The sequence below is a fragment of the Neovison vison genome, chromosome 4 (genome assembly GCF_020171115.1).
Source record: "Neovison vison isolate M4711 chromosome 4, ASM_NN_V1, whole genome shotgun sequence".
Classification (NCBI taxonomy): Eukaryota; Metazoa; Chordata; class Mammalia; order Carnivora; family Mustelidae; genus Neogale; species Neogale vison.
In genome coordinates, this window is record NC_058094.1 from 8,751,583 (window position 1) to 8,775,895 (window position 24,313).

Sequence of the window (24,313 nt, forward strand, 5' to 3'; positions counted from 1 at the left end):
AAAAAAAATGTGTCAAATGCAACTGAGTCAGGATTAAGGAAAATAACTGGAAAAGCATCGAAAATCCAAGAATGAAGAGAGAAATGACCCATAATTTAATTCTGAAGGAAGAACCGCAGTTCGCATGGCGGTGTGTGGTGCAGAGTCGTGTGTGGTGCAGAGTCGTGTGTGGTGCAGAGTCGTGTGTGGTGCAGAGTCGTGTGTGGTGCAGAGTCGTGTGCGCGTGCGTGTACTCCTATATGTGCTGACAACCTTGCCTTTCCTACAGCAGACAGACGGACCCTTTGATCACTGGTTTTGCTCACTTCTTGGTTGGTTGTGGGCAGGTCCTCATGTCCCCGTATCTTCTGCTGCTTCATGAAAACCCCACAGCTTCCGGATTCTGACTGATTCTCCACTAGAATCAGAGATACGTAGGTTCACGTGACTGTGGGTCCAAGCCAGGTGCTCCTGGAGCCCTTGCGTCCTTCCCGAGCAGCTGCTTAAAAATGCAGCAGTGCTCGTTTGATGAATAGTCTTGAAGGTATTCCGACTGCATGTCATTTGCTGGACGTTGTCAGAACTCAGAAATGCTGGTATGAATAAAAAACAAAACAAAACAAAAAAAACCCAGAACCCTGACTGACGAGGCTCTGAGCTGATAAAGGAAGATCTGTGTTCGGCATGAGATGGACACAGATGTGTCTTCCAGGAGTGGTTGCTAAGGAGCCATGACATGCCCTTCCTGACCTTGAAACTGGTGCTCTGGTAGACCCGCCTGGCAGCGGGGTGGGGACGGGTGCAGGAAGGGGAAGTGACTTGCCCAAGGCAGGTGTGCCAAGCGCGCACACGTGTCTCCTTGCCCTGCTTCCCCGCCCCACTGTCTCGGGCTCAGTCCTGAGTCTGTTGAACCGGAGCCTCTGTTTGGCATGGGAGGTGGGGCTGAAGGGTCTTGAGGGCAGCAGACTGCTTTGGGGATGCACATGGGCCCTTTTCTGGTACTTTTCTCCATTTTCTGCTTCACCTTGGAAGTGCATGGTATCTGAGATCACGGCTTTGCCACTCACCTTGTGTCTTGAATTGCAGCTGAACAACCCCGAGATGGTGGAGGGACTTGTCCTTATCAACGTGAACCCTTGTGCAGAAGGCTGGATGGATTGGGCTGCATCCAAGGTGAGGCTGGGGGTCAGGGCCAAGACCAAGGTCAGTATCAGGGCCAGGGCTCCAGTCCCAGCCAGGGTTAGGGTCAGGGCCAGGGGCAGGGTCTGGGCCAGGGGCAGGGCCGGGTCAGGGCCAGGGTGAGGGTCTGGGGTAGCATCAGGGCCTGGGATAGGGTCAGGGTAAGGTCTAGGGTCAGGGTCAAGCAAGTGGAATAGTTGTGCCCACCCAAACCCCTTACAGCCTCCTACTCCCCACCCCTTTAAAGAAAACAGTTTGCTTTGCTTGGGGTAGTAAACATGACCTCAGCCATTTGCCATTCAGGAGATTTCAGTAGGACACTGTGATCTAAACTAGACATCCCGTGGGGACGTGAGTCCTCGAGCCAGCTCTGATAAGCATAGCTTGGGTTAAGAAGTGTTTCCTGAGGACCTAACATGTACTGGGCTTCGGTCAAGACACTGGAAATCAAAAGAGGAACAAGACAAAGGCCTCTGATGTCAGGAACCCACATATCATTGATGAAAAAGGAGGGTGTGTTTAGGACCAGCACTGCTGCTCATTGGATGATGACAATAATTAGCGAGTGTGTCCTGAGTATTTCCCAGGCGCTGTTCGCGCTGTCTGACCACGTTGAATCCTCCCAGTGACTCTGGGCTGTGGACTTGTTAAAACCAGGTTCTGGAGGAGGAAAGTGAGGCTCAGAAGTGAAGGAAGCTGTCCAAGATCCCACAAAGCTAGTCAGTGGGAGAACTAGGGCTGGATCTGTAGTCCTTGGGCCTCACCTCCTGCCTCCTTCCCCCGTCTCATCCAGCAGGTGTGGAATGGCCCCTTGACCCAAGCACTGCAGGTCTGGGAATACAGAGGGGGCAGGACCCATGCCTGCCTGGAGGAGAGGGACGCATGCTGTCTTGGGAGGCTCTGCTCTGGCTGGTGTCCTAGCGTTCCTTGTTTATCTTTTTAAAATGATGATTGTGTTTTTTCATAAAGGCACCAGTATTTGCCAAGGGAAGAGGGTTAGCCGTTCCAATTGAAACAGGACAGAACCTTTCAAGCTGGGGTGATCCTGGCCTTTCATTTTGAAAGTATGTTTTTGCCAAGTGTTGGGTGGCTGTCGCAGACCAACGTTTGAAGGGGTCGCGCCCCTCCCTGCTACCTCCCACACGTCTTGGCCACTCTGATAACTGCATTTCTTTCTGGAACCTTCTGCCAAAATGCAGGAGCCCATCCCTCTGATCTGCGTGATATTCAGAAGCGGAGCACACTCCCTGTTTTTTATTTTATTTTCCAGGAAAGGAAGTGATATTACCGTCAGCCAGTTTGGCTCCTGGGTAACTGTTCGGAGCCAGACGTGGAGGGCTGGGGACGCTGACCATCGGCCAGAGTAGGGCCTGAGGAATGTCTGTGTGGCTTTAGTATCTGCACCATATCCTTCCTTCCCAACCCCAAGAGGAAAAAGCCCTGTATCGGGAGTCGTCTGTGGTGTGTCAGGCACTGATGTCAGATCCTAGGACACGTGTGGTCGCTTCATGTTATCCTCTCCTTGACCTTGTGTCTTTGAAGCTCCCGCCACGGCTGCTTAATAGATGAGAGGCTCGAGCTTCAGAGGCTCTGCAACCCAGCCAGACGCACACAGCGCGTGTAGGGCAGGACCCCAGTCTGAAGAGTCCCCTGGTCTGGAGCTTCTCTATCCTGCCCATCCTTGCCTGACACCGAAATTGGTCAGCATGCATTTATGGAGCTCCTGCTGTATCCTGAGCATTTATGGAGCTCCTCTTAGTACCTAGCGTTCATGGGCCTCCTGCTGTATACCTAGCATTTATGGAGCTCCTGCTGTATACCTGGCATTGTGTTGGGGAGAGAGAGAGAGGGTAGAAAGTTGGCCGTGTCTTTAGTGACCTCCATATATTCAAGAGAGGATACTGGTTCGACGGGGGTAATCTAGAGGATGATACAGGAAGGCTAGTTCAAGGTAAGAAGGTCCTGGGGTAGAGACTAGAAGAGCTTGGTGTGTGTATAGAAGAAAGGGAGGGGGCCCTCCTTGGGAGAACCCAGTGTGCTCCAGCACAGGGAAAGCTAGGAGCAGGCTGGGTCTCTGTTCAGCTCCTGTTTTCTGTGCATCTTTGCACTGTGCGTGGGGCCCTGGGAACAAGTGATTGGTGGAGACTCAGGTGCTGCCTTCAGGGAGGGCCCAGGTCCTTCAGGCAACTGGAACAGGTAACCAAGTGCCCATGAGGGGGCTGTCTTCAGACCTAAGTGTGGGGGGCGCAGCACTGAAGGCTTTGCTGACCCACCACCGCAAACACCTATTCTCATCACTCCTGTTCTTGCTGGCCCAGATCTCCGGATGGACCCAAGCCCTTCCAGACATGGTGGTGTCCCACCTCTTCGGGAAGGTGAGTAGCGTGGCCTCACATCCTGTCCTTCATGCCATGCGACCGCGTGCTGCTTGGGCCTTGGGCACAGAGACCAGCCAGACACAAACCCCTGAGACCGCAGCTGACGTCCGCCTCGCCCACAGCGCCCGTGACTGCTTTCCAATCAGGTCCCGCTTGCTCTCTTTCTAACATGAGGCTTTTTAAAGGTGCTTTGGTATTAGAAGTACGGAATTTCACCAATGCTGACACATACACACATTCCCCATAAAGCCACACTGATTGAGATGATGACCATATCCATCACCCCTGAAAGCCCCCATGCCCCTTGCTAAGCCTTCCCTCCCTGCCCCCTGGACAGCTTCTGATCTGCTGACCATCGCTGGAGATGAGGTCGTATTTCCTGGAGTTTTACATAAAAGGCACCACATAGTACGTATCCTCGTGCGCTGGGCGCAGTTGCTTTGAGATCCGTTCTCTGCAGCTGCTCCCTTGCTTTTCCAGCTTCTGGTAGCTTCAGAATTCTCTGGCTTGTGGCTCAGCCCTCCAGGCTCTGTCTCTGTCTCTGGTGGCCTCTCCGCGTCTGTTTCAGATCTCCCACTGGGGGCGCCTCAGTGGAGCGCCCGACTTTTCGATTTCAGCTCTGGGCATGATCTCGGGGTTGTGAGATCGAGCCCGGCGTCAGGCTCCGCGCTCAGCATGGAGTCCGCCCGCCCCGTGCCCTCTGCTGCTCCCACCGACTCACGCTCTCTCCCTCTGCCTCACATAAATAAATAAAATCTTAAAAACAACAACAACAGCCAAAAAAACCTCCCTCTGCCTTTCTCTTATAAGGACACTTGCCGTCAGATTTAAGACCTACTGGGATGATCTCGAATGATCTCATTTTAGGATCCTTCTCTTAATGATATCTACAAAGACTTCTTTTTCAGATAAGTTAGCGTTCACGATGCCCAGGGGTTTGACATGGACGTGGCCTCTGGGGCTAGCCTGCGGCCCACAGTAGCTGTCTTCCCCTTTGTGCTCCATTCAGTTTGCCATACGTTTCCTCCACCCCCGAGTGTGTATCATCTGGGCCTGAGGGGACCATGGGAGAAATTCGAGTCCGTTTCTGTATTTCCTTGCAGGAGGGGGTGTCAAGTATAGGGTGGGAGTCTGACCTGCTTCTGCCCCACATTACTTGAGGAACCCCCAGGTTGCTATAGTTTGTTGTTTTGTTGTTGTTGTTCTTTTGTTTTTTTGTTTTGTTTCGTTTTTTGTTTTTGTTTTTTGTCTGAAACCGCCGCACAATGTACGATGATTTTTTTCTTGATTATGTTTCTAAGGGCATGTTGGCTTCTTTGTTGCTTCACTGATCATGGACTGTTTAGACAATAGCTCGGGCTGGACATGGGGCCCCTTTTGCTCCCTCCCTGTCCTGCCCTGGCGGCCACTGATCACATCAGGCCATTTCGTGGAACTGTCACATCCGCTCTCTTACAAATGAGAAACAGAGCAAGCTTGTAACTTGTTTGTCTGTCCCAAATCACATTCAGAAAGAAACCAGGGAGAGGGAAAGCTAAGGCTTCTGCAGGTCTCTGGCTCGCCCCCCCGCCCCTGGAAGCTGAGAAGGCCCTTCTTTCCAGAGGGTTCACAGGAGTTGCATGCTTTGGTTTTGTGCTTCCAGCATGAAAAACTTCTCAACTCCCCCTTAAAAACATTAACTTCTAAGAGTTGCATCAGTTTTTACTCTTTACAAAGGGCTTTTGTGTGCACCACCTCCCTTAATTCCACAGCCTGCTGATACAGGGAATAGTCCCCCCCCCTTTAATTTTTGAGGGGACTAAGGCTCCAAGAGGTTAAGACACTTGCCCCCAGAAAGGACAGTGTCGGAGCCAAGCTCCAGGTTTGGGAGGACTGACCTCAAATTAAAAAGTCCTGAAGAAGTAAGGAACCCAGAAGAGCATTCTTTTCCCTTTGTGGGTTTGCATTCCTTCCTGTTATCAGCTGATAGGCAAATCAGACTGCATTTCCTGCGGTCTGCTCAGGCTCGCTGGGAGTTGAACGCATTATGCCTTATCTCTGTACCTGCATAACCCGAAGAATGGAGGTACTCGGGAGTGGCCCCGGGGACCTGGTCCCAGCAAAGGCTGTCTTCCTCTTTCGATGCAGGAGGAAATGCAGAACAATGTGGAGGTGGTCCACACCTACCGCCAGCACATTGTGAATGACCTGAACCCCAGCAACCTGCATCTGTTCATCAATGCCTACAACAGGTATTAGTCCGTGGCGCGGCCACGAGTGGCCATCAATGGAGTTCCTTTCGTTGGTCTGGAATGTGGCATAAGGCAGAGGGGGCTTATGAAATCAGTAGAGGATCCATCCAGCCCCTGAATTTGAACAAAGAGATGGCTGGGAGAGGGAGACAGGTGCTTCCTGGAGTTCTGCACTCCAGACGAGGAGGACGCAGGCATGAGGGAGACACAGTCACACACACACCCCCCCACCACCGGGGTTTGGAATAAGTGTCCATGCCCCGGCTGACCCCGCAGAGAGGCCAGGTGTGAGGAGGGTGAAGAGTGAGCGGCGGGAACGAGGGGGAGGGAGGAGTCCAGAGAAGCTCTTGGAAGGTGAGTCAAGCCAAGGACAAGGAGCACATCCCTCCAGCTTTGGCAAGGTGTTAGCCCTCTTCATGATAATGAGGGGCTGGTCTGGACCTCAGCTAAGGGAGGGGACAGCTCAGGGACACTGGTGGCAGCCAGGTGTTCTGAAAACTGGGAACGCCGTCTGCTGCTCTCCCATTTAGGGGACAGGAAGGGGCCTCGGGACTGGATCTCTCTGCAGTCAGTAGCTTACTTCATGAAAGGCACTAGTGTCTGTAGCAAAGTTCAGTGTCCATCTCCTCTACCATCCTCCCAGCATCCCGCCTCTCAGTGCAGGAGGGAGAGGTCCTGCCCCAGTGGGCAACTGAAGACGTGGGACCCTACAGAGCATTTCTTAAGCAAATACTTCCCGAGAGCTGGAACAATTAGGCTGTTGGCGAAGCAGCAGACCCGCATAGACCAGAACAAACCTCCAAGTCCCACACACTGCTTTGCCCTCATGGTGCCCATAGGAATCAAGTAAATCCTCTTAAAAAATCCTGGGACACTGTTACCATCATCATTTCCTGCCAAGAAAGCACATGCACAGAGAGGTTCAGCATTCTGCCCAAAGTCACACAGCGAGGATGTGGAAGGGTGTGATTTGAATCCAGTCTCTCTGGCTCCAGGCCATGCTCTGGAAAAGGGTGTCTGCTGGTAGGAGCCCTCAGGAGGCGAGAGGCTGGATAGACGTCTGCAGGGGTGAGCCATGGGGCTGGCCGGGCCCATGCTGGGCGGCACAGTAGGAAACTGTGGGAGGCTTTGAAATGAGGGAAAGGATCAGGTCTGCAGTGTAAAAGAGATTGTGTAGAGGACTCGGGTTGGGGACAAGGAGGTGGGTGCCATGGGAAATGAGTGAGTCCTGCTGTCCCTAAAACCATTTACATGGACCCTGAGAGGCTGTGCTGGCCCGGAGAGCCATGCGGGTTGGGACATGAGTGTTTTGCCAGGACAGCCAGTGGCAGGGCCTCCTGGGATAAGGGAGAAGGGAGGGGCTGTCCAGGTAACGATGTAACCGTGCGTTTGTCGTCTGCAGCCGGCGGGACCTGGAGATTGAGCGGCCGATGCCCGGAACCCACACAGTCACCCTGCAGTGAGTGGCCTTTCTCCCCCTCGCCATCTTGTCGCCTTGCTCAGCCCCTGGCAGGGCCGTCCTTCTGTGTTTGGCAGGAGTGGCGCTCTGTGCCGGGACATCCATCATTGGCGCGTCCTGGGTGTGTGCTTCCCAGCAGGCAGGCATGGCCCAGTCTCTCTCACGTACTTGGTGTGCAGGGGTTCAGTTCCTGGGGGTGTCCCTGAGACTTGGGTGGGAGCCTAGGGTCTCAGAGAAGGAGCAATGCGTGTACTTTGGATAAAACTTAAGTACCTGCTCTATGTTGAATATTGCATTAGGCTTTGCTTTCACAGAACCTGGAGATGAGTAAGACATGAGTCCCACCCTAAAGTACCCTATAAGCTAGTCATGGGTACAGCGGACTGCATTCTACCAGTATCCTCTGTCTTTTGTAGTTCTGTCAGTGAGCCATGTTATTTGACACCTGAACTTGGCACATGCCATTCCCTTTGTTGGGCATGTCCTCGTGGTCTCTGGTCTTGATTGTTGGCAGAGCCCTACTTATTCTTCCTTGAGGAGATGATGCTTGAAACTAAAACATCAGGGCCCAGAAATTCTCTGGCTGAAATTCATACTAAGGTGTAAATGACTATCCTCTCAGTTTATCTTAAGAACAAAGCAGAGGATGGAAGGAGAAGAAAGTTCAAAGAGCAAAGGGTCCTGGGGAGACCAAAACAAATATTTTTAGAACTCTGGTCTCAGCCTGGGAGCATATGAATCTTTAATAAGTAAACTTTGTGTTAACTCACTCTTCTCTCTCTGTCCCCAGGTGTCCTGCTTTGTTGGTGGTTGGGGACAACTCTCCCGCTGTGGATGCTGTGGTATGTAGGAATCGTCCACTTGTTTCTGTGCTTAATTCGACAGTCCGAATCTGGTTGGCCTTTGGGCAGAGGGCCCCAACATCAGCCTCTACCCCTGGTGACTGCCAGCCTTGTTTGCTTGGCACCGGGTCCTCTGTCTTTTATTTCCAGGCCCAACACCTGCTGTTCCACCTCCCATTGGTCTGTTCAGATGGGCATGTTTGCCGCTTGGCTTCCCGGCCAACAGACTTTCCTCTCGTTCGGGAATCTGGTAGAGTTTCCAGACGTGCTTGGTGCCTGATTGTCTGAAAGGGCAGAGAGGGCCTTGGGGAGTGGGGTTTAGACCGGGCTTTCTGAGTCATTTCATCCCTTAATTCCCACCTGGGATGTTGGGGAGGCAAAGCACAGACTTGACCTTCTCATAGCCCCACAGCTGGAGACCGGGAACCTTAGCGGTTTCTGAGCAGAGGGCTAGCGTGGTGACATGGCCTTGCGAAGGGCCATGAAGTTTCCTGTGATCTGACCCACCAGGCATAATCATAGGATATATCAGTACAGAGATACTATTCATATGAAGGGAGGTGATAATCTTACTGTAGGGCACTTGGAACATCACGGGTTACATGTGGGTATTTTGTCCAGTTTGGATGCGCTTCTGAGATGGTCATTGACAAATTAAAGCTAGTGGATGTTAATCTCGTATGAACACCGGTTGTCGGGACTGCAGATGTTGATTCGCTTGTGGAATCCCTGGCAGCACTGGGTTAAGGAAGTCCATTCATGTAGCAGCTGTTTCTGGAGCGTCTGCTGGATTTTAACTCATTGTTGTAACAATCCTTCGAAAAAAGATACTACTCTCATTTTATGGATAAAGAAACCGAGGCTCAAAGAAATTAAGTAACTTGTCGAAGGTCGCTAGTAATGATGGGGCTGGAACTTACGGTTACGTCGCTTCATCTCGAAGCCCACATTCTTTCCTCCATGCTAGCGGGAAGACGAGTTGCCGCTGATGGGGGCAGCAAAGGGGGAAGGCTGATGACCTTGGCTCTGGATGGGAAATTAATTAACAGATTTCTTCTCCCTTTTCCTGGTCCAGGTGGAGTGCAACTCGAAATTGGATCCAACAAAGACTACTCTCCTCAAGGTACAGGCAGAATGATGCAAGTTCGCCTTTGTTCTTTCTCAGAAACCCCTAGCTCGTGACGGAATGGAGTAGTGCCTAATTGAGGCACAGCTGGGGGTCAGAGACCGTAGAAATAATTATTTAATGTGTGTGTCTGTGAACATCTATCTGTTGTGCCTGCGGCTGGACACCCTAGGCTGCAGAGATGAAAGGAACTGTCTAGACCCCTGGAGGGAGCCCTAGAATCTGTGGGCTACTGGCCTTGGTTCTCCAATGAAGGATGGACTAGGATTTGTGCAAGCAGGGGCTCTCCTAAGTGTTGGTCTGGATGTTCCTCCAAGAGGGGCTCTGCCATGGGAGGGCAGGACTTTGGCAGCTTCTCTGGGTACTTGAGGTGCTCGCTGTCCCTGAGGCCAGATTGAGGGTCTGTGCCCTCCCTGACCTCCTGGTCCAGCGCCATATTATTTGTGACTTGCGTAAAGGCACCACACAAGATGAGGACCCTTTCTGGTTGTACCCCCAGGAGAGCAGGCGACCCAGATAGGGCCTGCGTGGAATGAGTTGAGGGTCTGTGGAGGACTGTGCCTTTAGTGGCCTTGTGAAAGGCACTGGGAGGCGTCTGATACTCAGGAGGGGACCTGGTCCCCGGAGCCGGCTCTTCACATACACTTTCTTTCTTTCTTTCTTTCTTTCTTTCAAAAGATTTTATTTATTTATTTGACAGAGAGTGAGATCACAAGTAGGCAGAGAGGCAGGCAAGAGAGTTGGGGGGAAGCAGGCTTCTTGCTGAGCAGAGAGCCCGATGTGGGGCTCGATCCCATGACCCTGAGATAAAGACCTGAGCCGAAGGCAGAGGCTTAACCCACTGAGCCACCCAGGTGCCCCGACTTCACGTACATTTTCTATCAAGATTCCCTCACGGGAAATTGCAGGTGAAGATGCTGGGCTTTGGGCCCCCGGGGGGCTGCTGATCAGCTGATCCAGGGAGGCCCATTGACTTTCTTAACTGTCCCAGCAAACTGTGTCTGGATTCTGGCAGCACTGGGGCCGCTATCCCAGGAGAAGGACGGAGAGGTCCCAGTTACTGCTGATAGGGAGAGGAGGATGGAGCATTCGAGAAGGGGGGTTAGCCTCCTCGTCTCCATTATAAGCACCCAGATCAGGGGAAGGGGGGTGCGGTGCTGAAAGGCACAGGAGTCTGTTCTCTTGCTGCCTTGCGGTCAGGAAGCTGCAAGTCCCAAGTCCAGGTGTGGGCAGGGCCACGCACTCTTCGAGGGCTCTAGGGAGGCGCCTTTCATGTTCTTCCCTTTTGTGGCCATTGCCGACAGGCCTCAGTTTCCTGGCTGGCAGCCGCATTCCTCCTGTCTCTGCCTCCATACCGCCCAGCCTTCTCTCTGGGCAGCCCTGTGTCTAGATTTCCTTCTGGTTTTAAGGACACCCCCAGTCACTGGATTTCGGGTCCACCTTCTTCCAGTACGACCTCATCTTAGCTCAGCACATCTGTGGAGGGAAGGTGACGACCTACAATCAGTGGCCGATTTGGCCGTGATGGGGATCTGAGTCCAGACAGCCTGGCCCCTGGGGTCAGTGCTGGTGTCCTGTCGCTGCATGGGCGCCCCCAGATACCCCAGTTAGCCTGACCCTGAGGCGAGACGCTGGGCCTTGGCCTGGCCCAGTGCCAGCTGCCGTCCCCGTCCCTCACCAGGCCTGCCCGTCCCGTGTCTCTCCTAGCCGTCCTCACCCCGTCCCCCCTGCTGTCCCCCCCTGCTGCCCCAGTCTCCCAAGCCCTGGATCTGGATCATGGTTTCACGTGCCTGGAGGTTTGATGATTCCGTAGGAACTTTGGAAGCTGTGATGTTTGTGCCGGTGTAGCCAGTGGGGAGACTGAGGTCGGCCTTCCCAGGTGGAGCAGTTTCTATCTAAGGGAACGTTCGACGAGAATGTGTGTGTGAGGGGCCTCCTGCACGCCCGCACGGAGGCTTTCTGGTCAGATGGACCCTGGCCTCAGGCCTGATGGTTCCTGGAGCTCTCTCAGGCCCAGCATGTGCCTCTGCTGTGGGGTGTTCGCACCTTCGGTTCTCAGGGAACTGGGGGAAATACCCAGGGCCCAGCAGGATATCTGGCATCTCAGTCAGGAAGACACCGATCCATGCCGAGATGGACGGAAACGAGCAGCCCTGGGGGGTGGGGGTGGGTGTCTCTCCACCCGGCAGGTGCCCAGTGTCCGCCGAATGGGGCCAGACGGGGCCGGGCGATGGCAGGCGGGTCGCATGGGGAGGGAGGCCTCTGCCGTGGTGTTTGGCACTGACCAGCTTCCCTCTCTCCCAGATGGCAGATTGCGGTGGCCTCCCACAGATCTCCCAGGTGAGTCCTACCTGTCCCCGCCCCCCAGCTGGAAGGTGGGTGCCTCTGTGTCCTGTTAGCACCCATTCCCCCACTGTCTGCTTGTCCCCCGGCTCACTGTGACATCTGACGACACCACGGACACGTCACTGTATACAGAAATTGCTTGCGCATCCTAGGAACCCCAGGGGGTGGATGACGCTGGGGTTCATGGGGGGAGGGGGTTTGATGCACGGACACGGCTTGACACCTGCGGACCCAAGTCTGACTGTGTCTGGGGTTCGCTCTCAGAGACCACAGGGTTCTGCCGGAGCTCAAGGCCGAGCAGAGCGGGGCAGTGGGGAGATGAAGCCAAAGTGTGTGTGTGTGTGAACACATGTATGACTGTGCCTGTGAACACGTGCATGTGTCTGAGCACATGTGTGAGTGTGCATGTGAACACATACGTGTGTACACGTGTGTGTGCGTACAGACGTCAGTGCAGCGTGTTTGCTGCACAACCACTCGCCCCTCCCACCCCCCACCCATAAATAACCCACTGACCTAACAAGGGAAGGCACTTCGGAATCTCTGTCCTTGAGTTTTCATCATCATAGTTTTCTTCTCTATCCTAGCATGGATTGTGATGTGAATCGTTGGTCGCCTTTGCCACCAGACTGTGGGAAAGGATGGAATGATGCCTTTTCTTTCTTCTGTTCCCTGCCCTCCTGAAAGGGACTTCATGGCATCTGCAATCCAGCACCTTATTGATGAACAACAATAGAATCTGGATCTTTTTCTAGAGACACGTATCCTCCTTCCCCCTGGGTCCCCACCGTGGGAGCCTCCTGCAGCCGCGAGCCAGCACTCAGGGTCCATCTCACCCGCCAGCGTGTAGGGAGAGACAGGGATGAGGGCACCGAGCACCAGAGGGTTAAGACCGCGTCCCCCTAGGTCTTCCTGCTGACTCTGCCTGGCAGGTGCCCTGAGGGCCACCTTATCCACGAGCCCGTTATCCAAGCAATGACATCAGGCTGGGGAGATCAGACAAACAAAACTTAGATTTTCAGAGGAAAAAATGCCTATGTGCCCTCCTCAGTAACGAACCAGGACCTGAAATGTATATTTTATGAGTTTGAGGTTTTTTTTTTTTTAATCAATGCTATTTAGTATTTCTAATTTTCTAGTTACAAAGTAATACATGTTCATCAATGAAAAAGATACAGGTGAATAAAAGAATAGTAAAAAACCCCACATCTGTAGTTCCCCAACTTCAGGTTGCCGTTGTTACAAACTTTAAAGTCACTTATTCTAGTCTCCTTCTCTGTATACTTGTGTACATTTTAATTTTTGTTACTTTAAGCAAGATGAGGATCATATTGCGTATCTATTTTTTACTAGTCCATATAACTTGACATCTCCAAGCTCTTTCTTCCTTTGGTTAAAAATGCTTTGTACCTTGTTTTTAATGGCAGGACAAAATGCCTTCACACAGATAACCTGTAATAGGTTTTCTTGACACAGTACTGCTGGACACGTACAGGTAGTTTGCAGTTTCTCACTGTTCATTGTGGGGCTCTGGAGAGCCTCTCAGTGGGGGAAGGATCAGCTCTTGGTTCCTTTCATGCGGCCCTGCCAGTTTCAAGGACTGTGTGATGGAAAAGGGAGAGTCTTGGCTCTGAGTCCCCAGGGAGTGGGCGACGGCTGACAGGTCCATCTGGGGGCAGAACAATCTTGGTACTAGCCAGAGCTGTCCCAACAGAGCGCGGCCTTCTGTCTGGGGTCATGGGATATTTCGCTGAGGGCTCTGAAGAGGAGACCCCCGAGAGGCAGATTTCTGCAGCAGGTGCATCCTGGGCTTGCCTCGCTTCTCTGCATTGTCCCTCAACTACAGCCGCTCTCTCCAGAACTCTGCACAGAAGTGCAGGCACAAGTGGCTTTCGGCAGCTCGACGAGCCTCTTGGCAATGGCTCCCTCCGCTCCCACGAGGAAAGGACAAAATCCTTGTAGTGTTTTATCTGCTGTTGGGTTATGCCTCATTACAGCTGGGAGAAACCGGAGGAGGGTGGGCTGGCCCCGCCTCCAGAGGGAGCAGATGGGCTCCCCGCCGTAGAGCCTGCTTAGACAGAAGCGGGGGTTCATACCTGCACACGAGTGGTGCATCCTTCAGCATCCAGCTCGCTGCTGGACTTCTGGTGAAAGAGTATTTCTCCAGGGCCCGCGGTCCTCAGGCTGGCTCAGGGAGAGGGGCCCCAGGGTTCCTTCAATCTCCCCTCCCTTCCTCCTTCCCCACTTTCTTTTCCTGCTTTTCTGTATTGGGAATGAGAACAGCTCCAATCCTGACCATAATGGAAACACGTAAAAGCCTGGCGGGGGCTGAAGCCCAGGCTTCCGGGAGACCAGTCCAGGGAGACCCCGTTTACTGACCTTCCTCTTCCTCCCGCCCTTACGAGAATTGGGTGTCTGTTTACAGGGGGCATCCCCATCCCTCATTCCGTTTGCAAGGCCTCAGAGGTGAGAAGGACAGGTGTGTGTGGCAGTGTCACGGAAGGGGAAGGGAGGCTGAAGGATGGTTCTGTGCTGGGCTCCGGTGCCCGTGGCTCTCTGCAGCCCGATGGCAACTCCTGTCACTTACTGTTGTCGCACAAACCCCAGACGGCAGCTTGAACACAGCCTCTCCCTTATTTATTGATTATTTATTTTTTAAAAGATTTTATTTATTTGAGAGAGAGCGAAAGCGAGAGAGATCACAGAGGCAGAGGGAGAAGCCGACTCACTGCTGAGCATAGAGCTTGATGCGGAATTCGATGCCAGGACCCTGAGATGATGACCCGAGCTCAAGGCAGACGCTCAACCGACTGAGCCACCCAGCCCCCCTACAGCCTCTCCTTTAAATGTCACATGGCTGTTTGTAGAATAGTGGCAGGCGTTGGTGGGGGTGGGCAGGAACACGGCGACTGCCGATGACTTCTCACTGGGGCGGAAAGACGCTGAGGAGCGCAGACCCGGGACATCGCTTGGGAGAGTTGGCGGTTAATGGGACTGTGGGTATGGCCTTGAGAACATGTCACCTCCCAGTTCAGATGAATTTAAATTTGGAGAGATTAATTGATGGAACTGGGTAGGTTCTCAGCAATCCTAACTCATTTCACTTAAAATAGCCCATAAATTCGGTTAGTTGGTTTACCCAACTGTCCATCATCCATCCATCCATCCATCCATCCATCCATCGATCCCTCTTCTGTTTTTAATTTCTTTCTATCCATCCTTTCTTTTTATCCATCTGTCGATCCTCCTTACTTCTGTTCATCCATCTTAATTTTTATCTACCTGTCCACCATCCTTCCATCCATCCAGCCAGCCTTCTCTTGACGCTGAGAGTGAATTGCCTTGAAAGCGTGGAGTTCAGAAAGCCCCAGATGAATCTGTAGGACCACGCATGAATTGACTGTAAGACCGTGGATGGATTCTTGACCGCTCCATGACTGTTCAGCCGTGAAACATACATGGAAATGGCACCAACTTCAGAAAGTTATTGTCAAAAGAAGATGGAATACTGCAGGCTGTTGGTGCTGTTACGTTCTAGATGCTGAGTTGGACACATCACTATCAGTGTAATATTCTTCACGGAAACCCTCAGCAGTTAGTGTGGCCATCTGTCCGTGTTTCACAGGGGAGGTCGTATAACGTGACCAGACCCCCCAGCTATGAAGTGAATTTACAAGTTTTTCTCCCTAGCCGACGTGAATTCTGCTCCCCAAGTCTTTCCTTTCCTTTTGTTCCGTGTCCAATCAGCATGAGGTGGCCTTCCCTCTCGGGCCCAGCTCTTTAATAAAGGCCACTGTGAGCACAGCTCCCCGTAGCCCTTCAGGAGGGGGACCTCCGACGACTGACCATACTGTCCCTTTTCCTCTTGCAGCCAGCCAAGCTTGCCGAGGCCTTCAAGTACTTCGTGCAGGGCATGGGATACAGTAAGTGTGGCCTTTCTGGGCGGGTGGTGGGGTGAGGGGCAGGCATGGGAATTGAAAACGCAGTGACCTGGACCGGGCTTGTGACTAACCACTCTCAGTACTCCGGGCCAGCCTCAGCTTTTTGCAAACGAGGAAGGTCAGGGGAGTGGTGGATGGGCCGTAGTGCGGAGGTTCTAGTATCTTCTTTATACCATGGTGGCTTCATCTCCCTCCACTAATTACCTACCAGGTGTGGTTTCAAACGGAATTTTCTTTAGATTAGGTGAGGACCCACCCTCTAAGCACCAAAAAGAGAACAGTGGAACCCTGTAAACCTTCCACATTTTGGTTACATGCTCGCTTGCTTTTTTTAAAAATTTAATTTCAATTTAATTGACATATAGTGCATTACTAGTTTCAGAGGTAGAACTTAGTGATTCGTCAAGTGATGTGTGTATGATTATGTGCTTGCTTATGAGACTTCCAGGTGTGATGATGGCGGTGATGATGGTCATGATGAAAGATTATTTCTAAATCCTTCATTTTTTTTCCCTCATTTAACCGTCACAGTGAGCCTATGTGATACTTTTTTCTCCCCCTTTTTTTTTTTTAAAGATTTTATTTATTTATTTGAGAGAGAGAGACAGTGAGAGAGAGCATGAGCGAGGAGAAGGTCAGAGAGCGAAGCAGACTCCCCATGGAGCTGGGAGCCTGATGTGGGACTCGATCCCGGGACTCCAGGATCACGCCCTGAGCCGAAGGCAGTCGTCCAACCAACTGAGCCACCCAGGCGTCCCTCCCCCTTTTTTTGAGAGAGAGAGAGAGAATGCATGTGCATACAAATGGGGTTAGGAACAGCGGGAGGGGGGAGACAATCTTGGGCTCCACACTCTGCACAGAGCCCAGTGAAAGGCTCAGTTTTGCAACCCTGAGATCATGAGCTGAGCCGAAATCAAAAGTTGGATGCTTACATGACTGAGCCCCCCAGGCGCCCCATCCTATGAAGTCCTCTTACCTCATCTTAATCTTACAAATAATGGAACTGATGTTTGGAGAGATTAAGCAAGGAGCAGAGTGGGTATCTCTGAAAGTTCTTTGAAAACCATAAAGCTCTGTACGTGGGTGATAAAGTCACCCGTATTCAAGACCGTGCCTCTTTGCCAAGTCCTTGGATTTGGGAATTGAAGGAGAAATAGAAGCATACTTCAGGAGCGTGCTGTTTCTCACGTGATGGTTCTAGTTTAGTTGTTAGACACATCCAGCCTTCTTCAGCAGTGCAGTCCCATGACCAGGACAGACCATTGCCAAGTGTAAGCACTCTGGCGGGTTGCGGCCACAGATGGTACCAGTTGAGGTGTGAGCCGTGACGTGGTTCTTTTGGCTCTTTCTGCCGACGGCTTTGAATTATAATTTATGTGCCCATCTTAACGAGGAAGTCTGAATGTCTAATCTATTCATTTTTTTTCCCCCTTGGAGACCGAAGCTTTTTGTTCATTTAAAATAGTAATGGTATCTTTGGTAAGCCGACACACGTTTAAGATGGGCCACAGCCGCCTTTAGTTTCTAGAGAGGCCAAGAGCCAGTGAGTCTCATTTACATGCTGCAGGCAGGGCCCGTGTCCCTAGGTGCCCTGTTCGAACAGAAAACATCTGTCTCTGGGTCTCCTGCCTTCTCAGCTACCTGCCCAATGGGAAGGCGAGCAGGCAGAGGCAGTGCCCGGAGAACGCCGCCGGACGGACTTAGTTTACCTGGCAGGGCGTACATCATGACTCGTTTGCTTTGGACCTGCCCTGGCTTTGGATTTCTGCCCCGAAAGTGTATTCTGAGGAGAAAGGAAGTGAAAGGCAGGCCTTGTTCACTCCAACACACACATATACAACCCCCCCTACACACACACACCAGCTTCTGTTTCCAGGAAGCTGAAGCATCCGGCAGGTTACAGGGGAAGAAAGCAGGAAGAGCTCTCGTCCCAGAGGCATGAACCACAGAGAAAGCAAGGAGTCATCTACTGAGCGTTTGCTCAAGCTGGGCCAGGCAGGACTCACTCTCTGCATCCGTGACACCATTTGCTGGTCAGCCTTGAGCCCTGGGACATCAGAAAAACTCTCAGATTGGGGGATTGAGAAATAGGGGTTCAGAAAAAAACGTGAGCGACAGATGTGGGAGAAATCCCGATTCTCCCTGGATCTAAACACTCGCTCTTGGAGAATGGAATTCAGTACAGCAAGGATTCGTTTGGTTTATGGACACGTGTCCCAGCAGGCCAGCCCCTGCGCCCTCGGAGTGACGGGCATAATCACCGCCAGGCTTGTGTATGTATCCGGCTCCTTGGATTGTGACCGATTGCTCAGTGTGGCCTTCGCAGTGATGCTTTGTTTGGGTGGTGTACTAGCTTCCTATAGCTGCTGTAACAGATCTCCACAAACCGGATGGCTTAAAAACCCCGAGAAACGTGTTTTCACGCTACTACAGCTCTAGAAGCCAGAAGTCCAAAATCTGGATGTATGCGAGGTCATGCCTCCCCTTGGAGAGTCTAAAAAGATCTTTCCTTGCCTCATCTCAGCTTCTGGAGGGAGCTGGCAGCCCTTGCTTTTCTTTGGCTTGTAGCCACATGACTCCCATCTCTGCCCTGGGTTCACATGGCCGTGTGAGTGTGTGTGTGCGCATGTGTAGGGATGTTCTGTCTCATGAACAACCAGCCTAATCTAGTATGACCTCATCTTAACAAAATGTATTGGCAAGGACCATATTTCTGTTCTTCAGTTCTGCTGCCTATGAATTTAGGGCTGGTGGTTAGGAGTTTGGGGGGAGTAGAGGGCAGGGTTCAGCCCAGTGCAGGTGGGGGGGTCGCTTTGTCTTCATTCACTTTCTCAGCCATCTGCTCTGTGCAAGGCTAGTACAGGTGCTGAAGGGTGGACATCGCCATTGATAGCTGGGAGCTCACGAGCTCTCTGGAAGAGATGACCGGTCACAGCTGGGCTGCAGATTGTCAGCGCTGGGGGGGGTGCCCTCGGTTCCCCCACCCGTGGCATGCGGGGATTAGCCCAGCTGGTGTCCTCCAGGGATGTCTTGACAGTGGAGGGTTGTGGTACGTGGGCACACATGGGGGTGCTGATGCTGGGGGATCGGTGTTTCCATTTTACTGATGGGCTTGGAGGCCTCCGAGAGGGACATTCCCAGAGTCACACAGCTGTTAAGCAAGTGGCAAACTTGGATTCAGACCCACCTCTTGGTTCAAGCCACCATGTGATCGCAAGTTCTTAGCTTCATGGGGACTTGCTCTCCACCACGGCGAGCAGATACGGAGAGGACAGGGAGCTGGGTGGCTGGATGGATACTGGGACGGACAGGTCAGGCAGGAGGAGGCGCCGTTGCTGGCGTGCAGGTGCCCGTCGTGTTCTCTAACCGGGTCCCTCACCGCGTGCATCTTCTCTCTCTCTCTCCCCAGTGCCCTCGGCCAGCATGACCCGCCTGATGCGCTCTCGCACGGCCTCTGGCTCCAGCGTCACGTCCCTGGAGGGCACCCGCAGCCGCTCCCACACAAGCGAGGGCACCCGCAGCCGCTCCCACACCAGCGAGGGTGCTCGCCTGGACATCACTCCCAACTCCGGGGCCACGGGCAACAACACCGGGCCCAAGTCCATGGAGGTGTCCTGCTAGGCGGCCTGCACCACGGCTGCCCCTGGACTCTGGGCTTGCGCAGCTGCCCTTTCTCTGGCCCTTCCTGCCCCCGCCTGCCACACCACATGTAACTCGTATTAACCCAAAGCTTACGGGGTAAGAGAGCTCTGGGGGGGACACAGTGAGACTGGGTTCCTCAAGGGCGCCTTTCCCAGCAGGGGCAGGGTGGGCGGACCAAAGGAAAAGAAGGATCTCAGTGTCTGTGCTCGTGGCCGGGCTGGCCTGATGGCCACCCCCCACCCTCCCTCAGAGACGCCGAACTGCCAAAAACAAGACACGCCGCCCTAAACACTTCCTAAATCCAGGCCTAGGCTGACCCGAACATCCTGGTTCTAAAGGGCACTTTGTCGGAAGCCAGCCCCCTCTCCTTCCTGTTTCTTCTCCAACTAAAGACAAACTGACCCAGTTTCTGGAAACAGAACCCTGTTCTGATTTGGGGAGGGGAGAGCAGCAGATGGTAGGTAGCTCTTTTGAACTCCACCAAACAGGAAGTGGGAGAGAGGTGGAATTTATGTGGAGGCTAGAATGCTTGGAAAAACAAATCTACGCAGTTGACGTGAAGACATAGCTTTTCAAATTTAGTGTATATATCCACTCTTTCATGCCGAAACATACAAGCCTGTTCTTCTGGCATCCTTTCAATGGACAGTGAAAGTGGGCAGCAAAATCTCTGGGCTTTCCAAAGAAATGGTCTTGGCAAACATCGGTGTCATTGGATCGGAGCCCTGGGCTCTGCTGTCTGCCTCCTCCTCCGTAGCCCCGACTTCCCACCCTGAATACGTGAGTGATGATTTCGTTCATGGGGAAGAGGACTTAGGTTTGTACTTGCTTTCTTTGACATGGAGGGAAACATTCCAAACAGCCCTACGGGGCTGTGATGAGTCTCCATGCAGTGGGGCGGGGGTGGGGGTGGGAAGGGGTTGGGGTGGGGATGGTATTTGGTTTATTAGATGTAAGGGATTTCTGTGGTTGTGATGGGATCCAGGGCAGTCGTGATTTCAGTCGATCCCACTCCGGTTCCCAGGAATCTTGGGTGATTGAGTTAACTCGCTTCCAATCTCTAACTAGTGGGGTTGAACCTGAGTGTGACAGCCGAATGTCTCTGACTTGGTAGCATCACTGGGTCTTCGGGGAGAACCGTTTGCCCCTGCAGGGGGGTGGGGATTCACACGGGGAGTGTTGGCTGAGAAGATGAAAGGATTCTGGAATATTCCATGGGACTGCCTTCCCTCTCCTGTTCGCCCCTCTTCCCTGCCCCTCTAACCTTTTGCTGAATGCAGCGGCACCACTGACATTTCTGGGCAATGTCAGCGTCGCTGTCAAGTTTCTGTACTACTGGCTTTTGATTTTCATTTTGGCTAACCATGGGTGATCTTAGAGGAGGTTTGATCCGAGTGGGATGAATCCGTGCGAATCAGCCACTGGGGCCTGGTGCTTTCCGGGACCCTACGATTGGTAGGTAGAAGGAAGTAGTCTAGACTTCAAGGTAGCTGGAGGGGCAGTGACTCAAGTTTCTTGCCCCTACCATCCAGAGGCTTCCCCACCCCCCGACTTGTGCACAAAGGTCAGGGGTCAGGGCAGGAGTGGCTGAATCGAGATGCAAAACTGTTCTGTACACGTCTTTCCAAAGGAGTTTCTTAATGAGATATTTGTATTTATTTCCAGACCAATAAATTTGTAACTTTGCAGTGGCTTGTGTCTTCTTCCTCTTGAGAGAGTGTGTGGGTAGCCCCACCGTGGCGGGAGGGGTCCTTCCTTACCTGGGAATTCCCAACGCCTGCCTTAGGACATCACTGGCCCCGAAGACTACAATGCGAGCCACCGATGTAAGTTTACCTTCTCTAATAGCCGTATTTTAAAAGGTAGAAACCAGAGAATTTTAGTATGTTTCCTTTAACCCAGCATATCCAGAATATCAACCATTTCAACATAGAATCAGTATGACAATGATTAAGATAATCCACCTTTATGCTAAGAAAATCAGTAATTCACACCACAGTACCTCTCAATTTAGATCAGCCCTATTTCGGGGGCTCCGTAGCTCAGATGGCACAGCAACAAAGGATTAAAAGTTTTCAACCCGTATTTAGAAGGAAACATCCCTTCTGTTTTATTTTTATTACAGCAAAGCATGTGATAAAACCACTCCCTTTCTCACACCCAATGACAACCGTTATGCTTGTTTCTACTATACTAAAAAAAAATTTAAACACAGCAGGTTTTAATATCTGTTACTTAGGCGGCTTGGGATTAGTTTAAAATTTAAAATTTGTAGAACAGTTGGAAAGACAGTAGAGTTCCCATATACCCCACACTGTTAGTAAGACCTCACTTTGCTACTGTGCACTGTCACAGCTAAGAAATCAGCACTGGTCATGACTGTTAACTAAGCTCCATACTTCCTTGGAATGTCACTACCTTGTCGCTGTTCTTTTTCTGTTCCCGGATTCCATCCAGGATGCCACACTGTATGTGTCCTCATGTCTCCCTAACTTCTCTTGGTCTGTAACGGTGTCTCCAACTTTCCCTGCTTTAGAGGACCTTGATACCTTTGAGAAGCCCTTGTCAGGCATTTTGTGGACTGTCCCTCCGTGAAGGTTTCTATGATACTATTCTCATGGCTCCACTGGGGCGATGGGTTTTTGGAAGGAAGATGGCAGAGACCGTGCCATGCCAACAGGGTGATGAGTCATCGGGAGTCCCCGCTCAACACCGTCGACCCTGATCACCTGGCTGAGGCAGGGTTGGCCAGGGTCCTCCGCTGCCCTGTTAACTTTTCTGCTTTCCTACACTTGTTCTTTGGAAGGAGGTCACTAAATTGCTGAAGACAGACCCCACTCAAGCCTGCCTTCCCTTTTAAATAGCTATCTTGCTGTTATTTATGCGGGATTTTCTTCACTTACGTGGGAGAGTTCCTTCAAGTGTAATTCGCTATAAATTCCCTATAAAACTTGATGTCTGCGTTATGGTACAGGGAGGGGATCTGCTGTAATTTCAGAAATGAATTTGGGCTGACAAGGAGTTGTCAGTGCAGCCCAGAAGGGTAAGAAGGCTTTCCTAGCCACGGGGACTGTGTGGACCCCGGTGCGGAGGAGGGAAGGTGTGGGCCTCTGTGAGGAGCCTGTAGTGTAGACGGGGGCGGGTGACCAGGCAGATAATCTGTCATGGTGTGATTTCAGTTGGTGATTTTGGGGTGTGTTGCGTTCCCTTAAATGGGGGGGGGTACGCTAAACCGCAATCAAATTAGTCAACACAAAGATGCGTTTTACCCTCATCCCAGTACATGGCCCCTGGATTCTAAACACGGACCATGGGTCGGAGCACCCCACGTTAGGGAAGCCTACTTGACACACAGAAGAAGGAACTTTTCCCACACTCACTAGAAAGCCCCTTTTCTGCATCAGGTCCTGTGCAGGAGTCAGAACAGAGAGAGGGCGGTTAGTGGAAGAGCCGGGAAGCATGCGGTGGGTGCCGAGGTTGGCTTTGGGAGTGGGGGCGTGGCACAGCCACGGCTGGACGCACCATGCTCACAGCTCGGGGCTCGGGCTTCCCCCGGAGGAAGAGCCGTGGCAGGTGCGTGCATGCACCAGATGGCTATTGAGAGACACTACACTCAGAGGATTTCTGCCTGCTGGGGGGACCTATTTCTGTTCTCCTAGATGCCTGTTTTGGCTTCTGTCCCCTAACCTTTGGGTTTCAGTAGTAGCCAGCAGAGCAAGTGTGCATGGAGATGAACCATGTGCAGGATCTGTAGGGACACTGGGGACTTGACCTGCCACCACCTTCATTGTCCCTTCTCAGATACAGCTTCACTGTTGATCATTGGATCGGTCCCTTGATGTAACCCTGATCCTTCTGGTTACATACTTGTCTTGGGCTAGCTGGGCTGCATGAAAACCCTTCAGGTGTGTCCCATGTGGAATCCAGGGGCAAAGAGTAAAAGTTGGCCTTACGAGGTTGGAGACCAGATGAGGGAGGGGCCCTGGGGAGCCATCAGCCTCGTTCTTTGTTCTTCCAAAGAATCAGATTTCTCTGTATCTCCTAAGCCTAAAATGGTAGTCCTAACCCAAGGGCTCTGACCTTCAGGTTCTTAGACATGGAACCAGTCAGGTCTTTGTGTCTCCTAAGGGAAAGAAAACCACTGATTCAGCTTAACTTAGGTGTGCACTTGCTGTCCAATCAACTATGACTGGGTTCACCCTCCTCCCACCCCTCCCCCCACATAAGTGCATCAGGGGTTCTAAGCAATGGGTGTAGTTGTAACACGTGAACTGCTATGCACTCTTTTTTTTTTTTTTAAAGATTTTATCTATTTATTTGACAGATTACAAGTAGGCAGAGAGGCAGGCAGAGAGAGAGGAGGAAGCAGGCTCCCTGCTGAGCAGAGAGACCGATGCGGGACTCGATCCCAGGACCCTGAGATCACAACCTGAGCTGAAGGCAGCGGCTCAACCCACTGAGCCACCCAGGCGCCCCTGCTATGCACTCTTCATGGTTAAATTCACTGACAGCCAAACTCACTGTTGCAAGACAGAGCCTTCCTCACCCCTGCTCTGAGAAGTATTTTCCTAATTACCCGCCCTCCGCAGGAAGCACCCACCATGTGACAAGGGTGCCCTGCAGAGCCGGACCCAGTAGAACTGCAGTATTTCAACTGTGGGTTACCTTGGGTGTCCTTTTCTCCGGCAATGGCATTTCTTCTGTGTCCTTAGGACCAGCACAAAATGCCCAGGGCATTTCAGCAGGTTTTTGTTAAATGGAGAAACACTTCCTCTAATAAGTGTAATATTTAGCAAGTATCATTTTTCTTTCCCCTTTATTCTTTATCTCTCAGGATGAGTGATCCTTGTTTCACAGATAAGACAGCCAAGGTTCAGAGAGATTAGCTGACTTGCCCAGGCATTTCTAAAATGGACCACGTCCCTCGCTGCCTCTAAAAACAGTTCACTGAGCACATGACGAATATAACCAGCGATCGATGTGTCGGGATTGCAGAACATCGGCTGAGTTCCCCGGCCTGAACCTACAGATGCCCTTAAGGCTTGTGTTGCTTGTGGAGATGTTTGTTCCTCTGTTAAATAGTCCCACCCAGACTCCGGTGACCTGTGTTTCACCGTTATCTTCTACCTGCCTCTCAATTCTTCTGTCTCCTCTGTTGGCAGACTGACGTTTTCTCATGGCTATCAATAA

The 24,313-nt window shown here is 52.0% G+C and overlaps 1 protein-coding gene across 3 annotated transcripts in view; it reads left to right on the forward strand.

Annotated features, from left to right (window-relative positions):
- NDRG1 (N-myc downstream regulated 1) overlaps nucleotides 1-20,811 on the forward strand; it is a 53,941-nt gene extending 33,130 nt beyond the window's left edge. For 2 of the 3 annotated variants that reach the window (XM_044244914.1, XM_044244915.1), the window contains exons 8-16: nucleotides 1,066-1,152; nucleotides 3,477-3,533; nucleotides 5,664-5,767; nucleotides 7,170-7,226; nucleotides 8,017-8,068; nucleotides 9,144-9,191; nucleotides 11,499-11,534; nucleotides 15,412-15,463; nucleotides 18,891-20,811. In XM_044244914.1, coding sequence (XP_044100849.1) covers nucleotides 1,066-1,152; nucleotides 3,477-3,533; nucleotides 5,664-5,767; nucleotides 7,170-7,226; nucleotides 8,017-8,068; nucleotides 9,144-9,191; nucleotides 11,499-11,534; nucleotides 15,412-15,463; nucleotides 18,891-19,102 — 705 coding nt within the window. In that variant the 3' untranslated portion in view covers nucleotides 19,103-20,811. The remainder of the gene's footprint in view (nucleotides 1-1,065; nucleotides 1,153-3,476; nucleotides 3,534-5,663; nucleotides 5,768-7,169; nucleotides 7,227-8,016; nucleotides 8,069-9,143; nucleotides 9,192-11,498; nucleotides 11,535-15,411; nucleotides 15,464-18,890) is intronic. The other variant, XM_044244913.1, reaches the window with a different exon arrangement.
- Nucleotides 20,812-24,313: the final 3,502 nt, after the last annotated feature.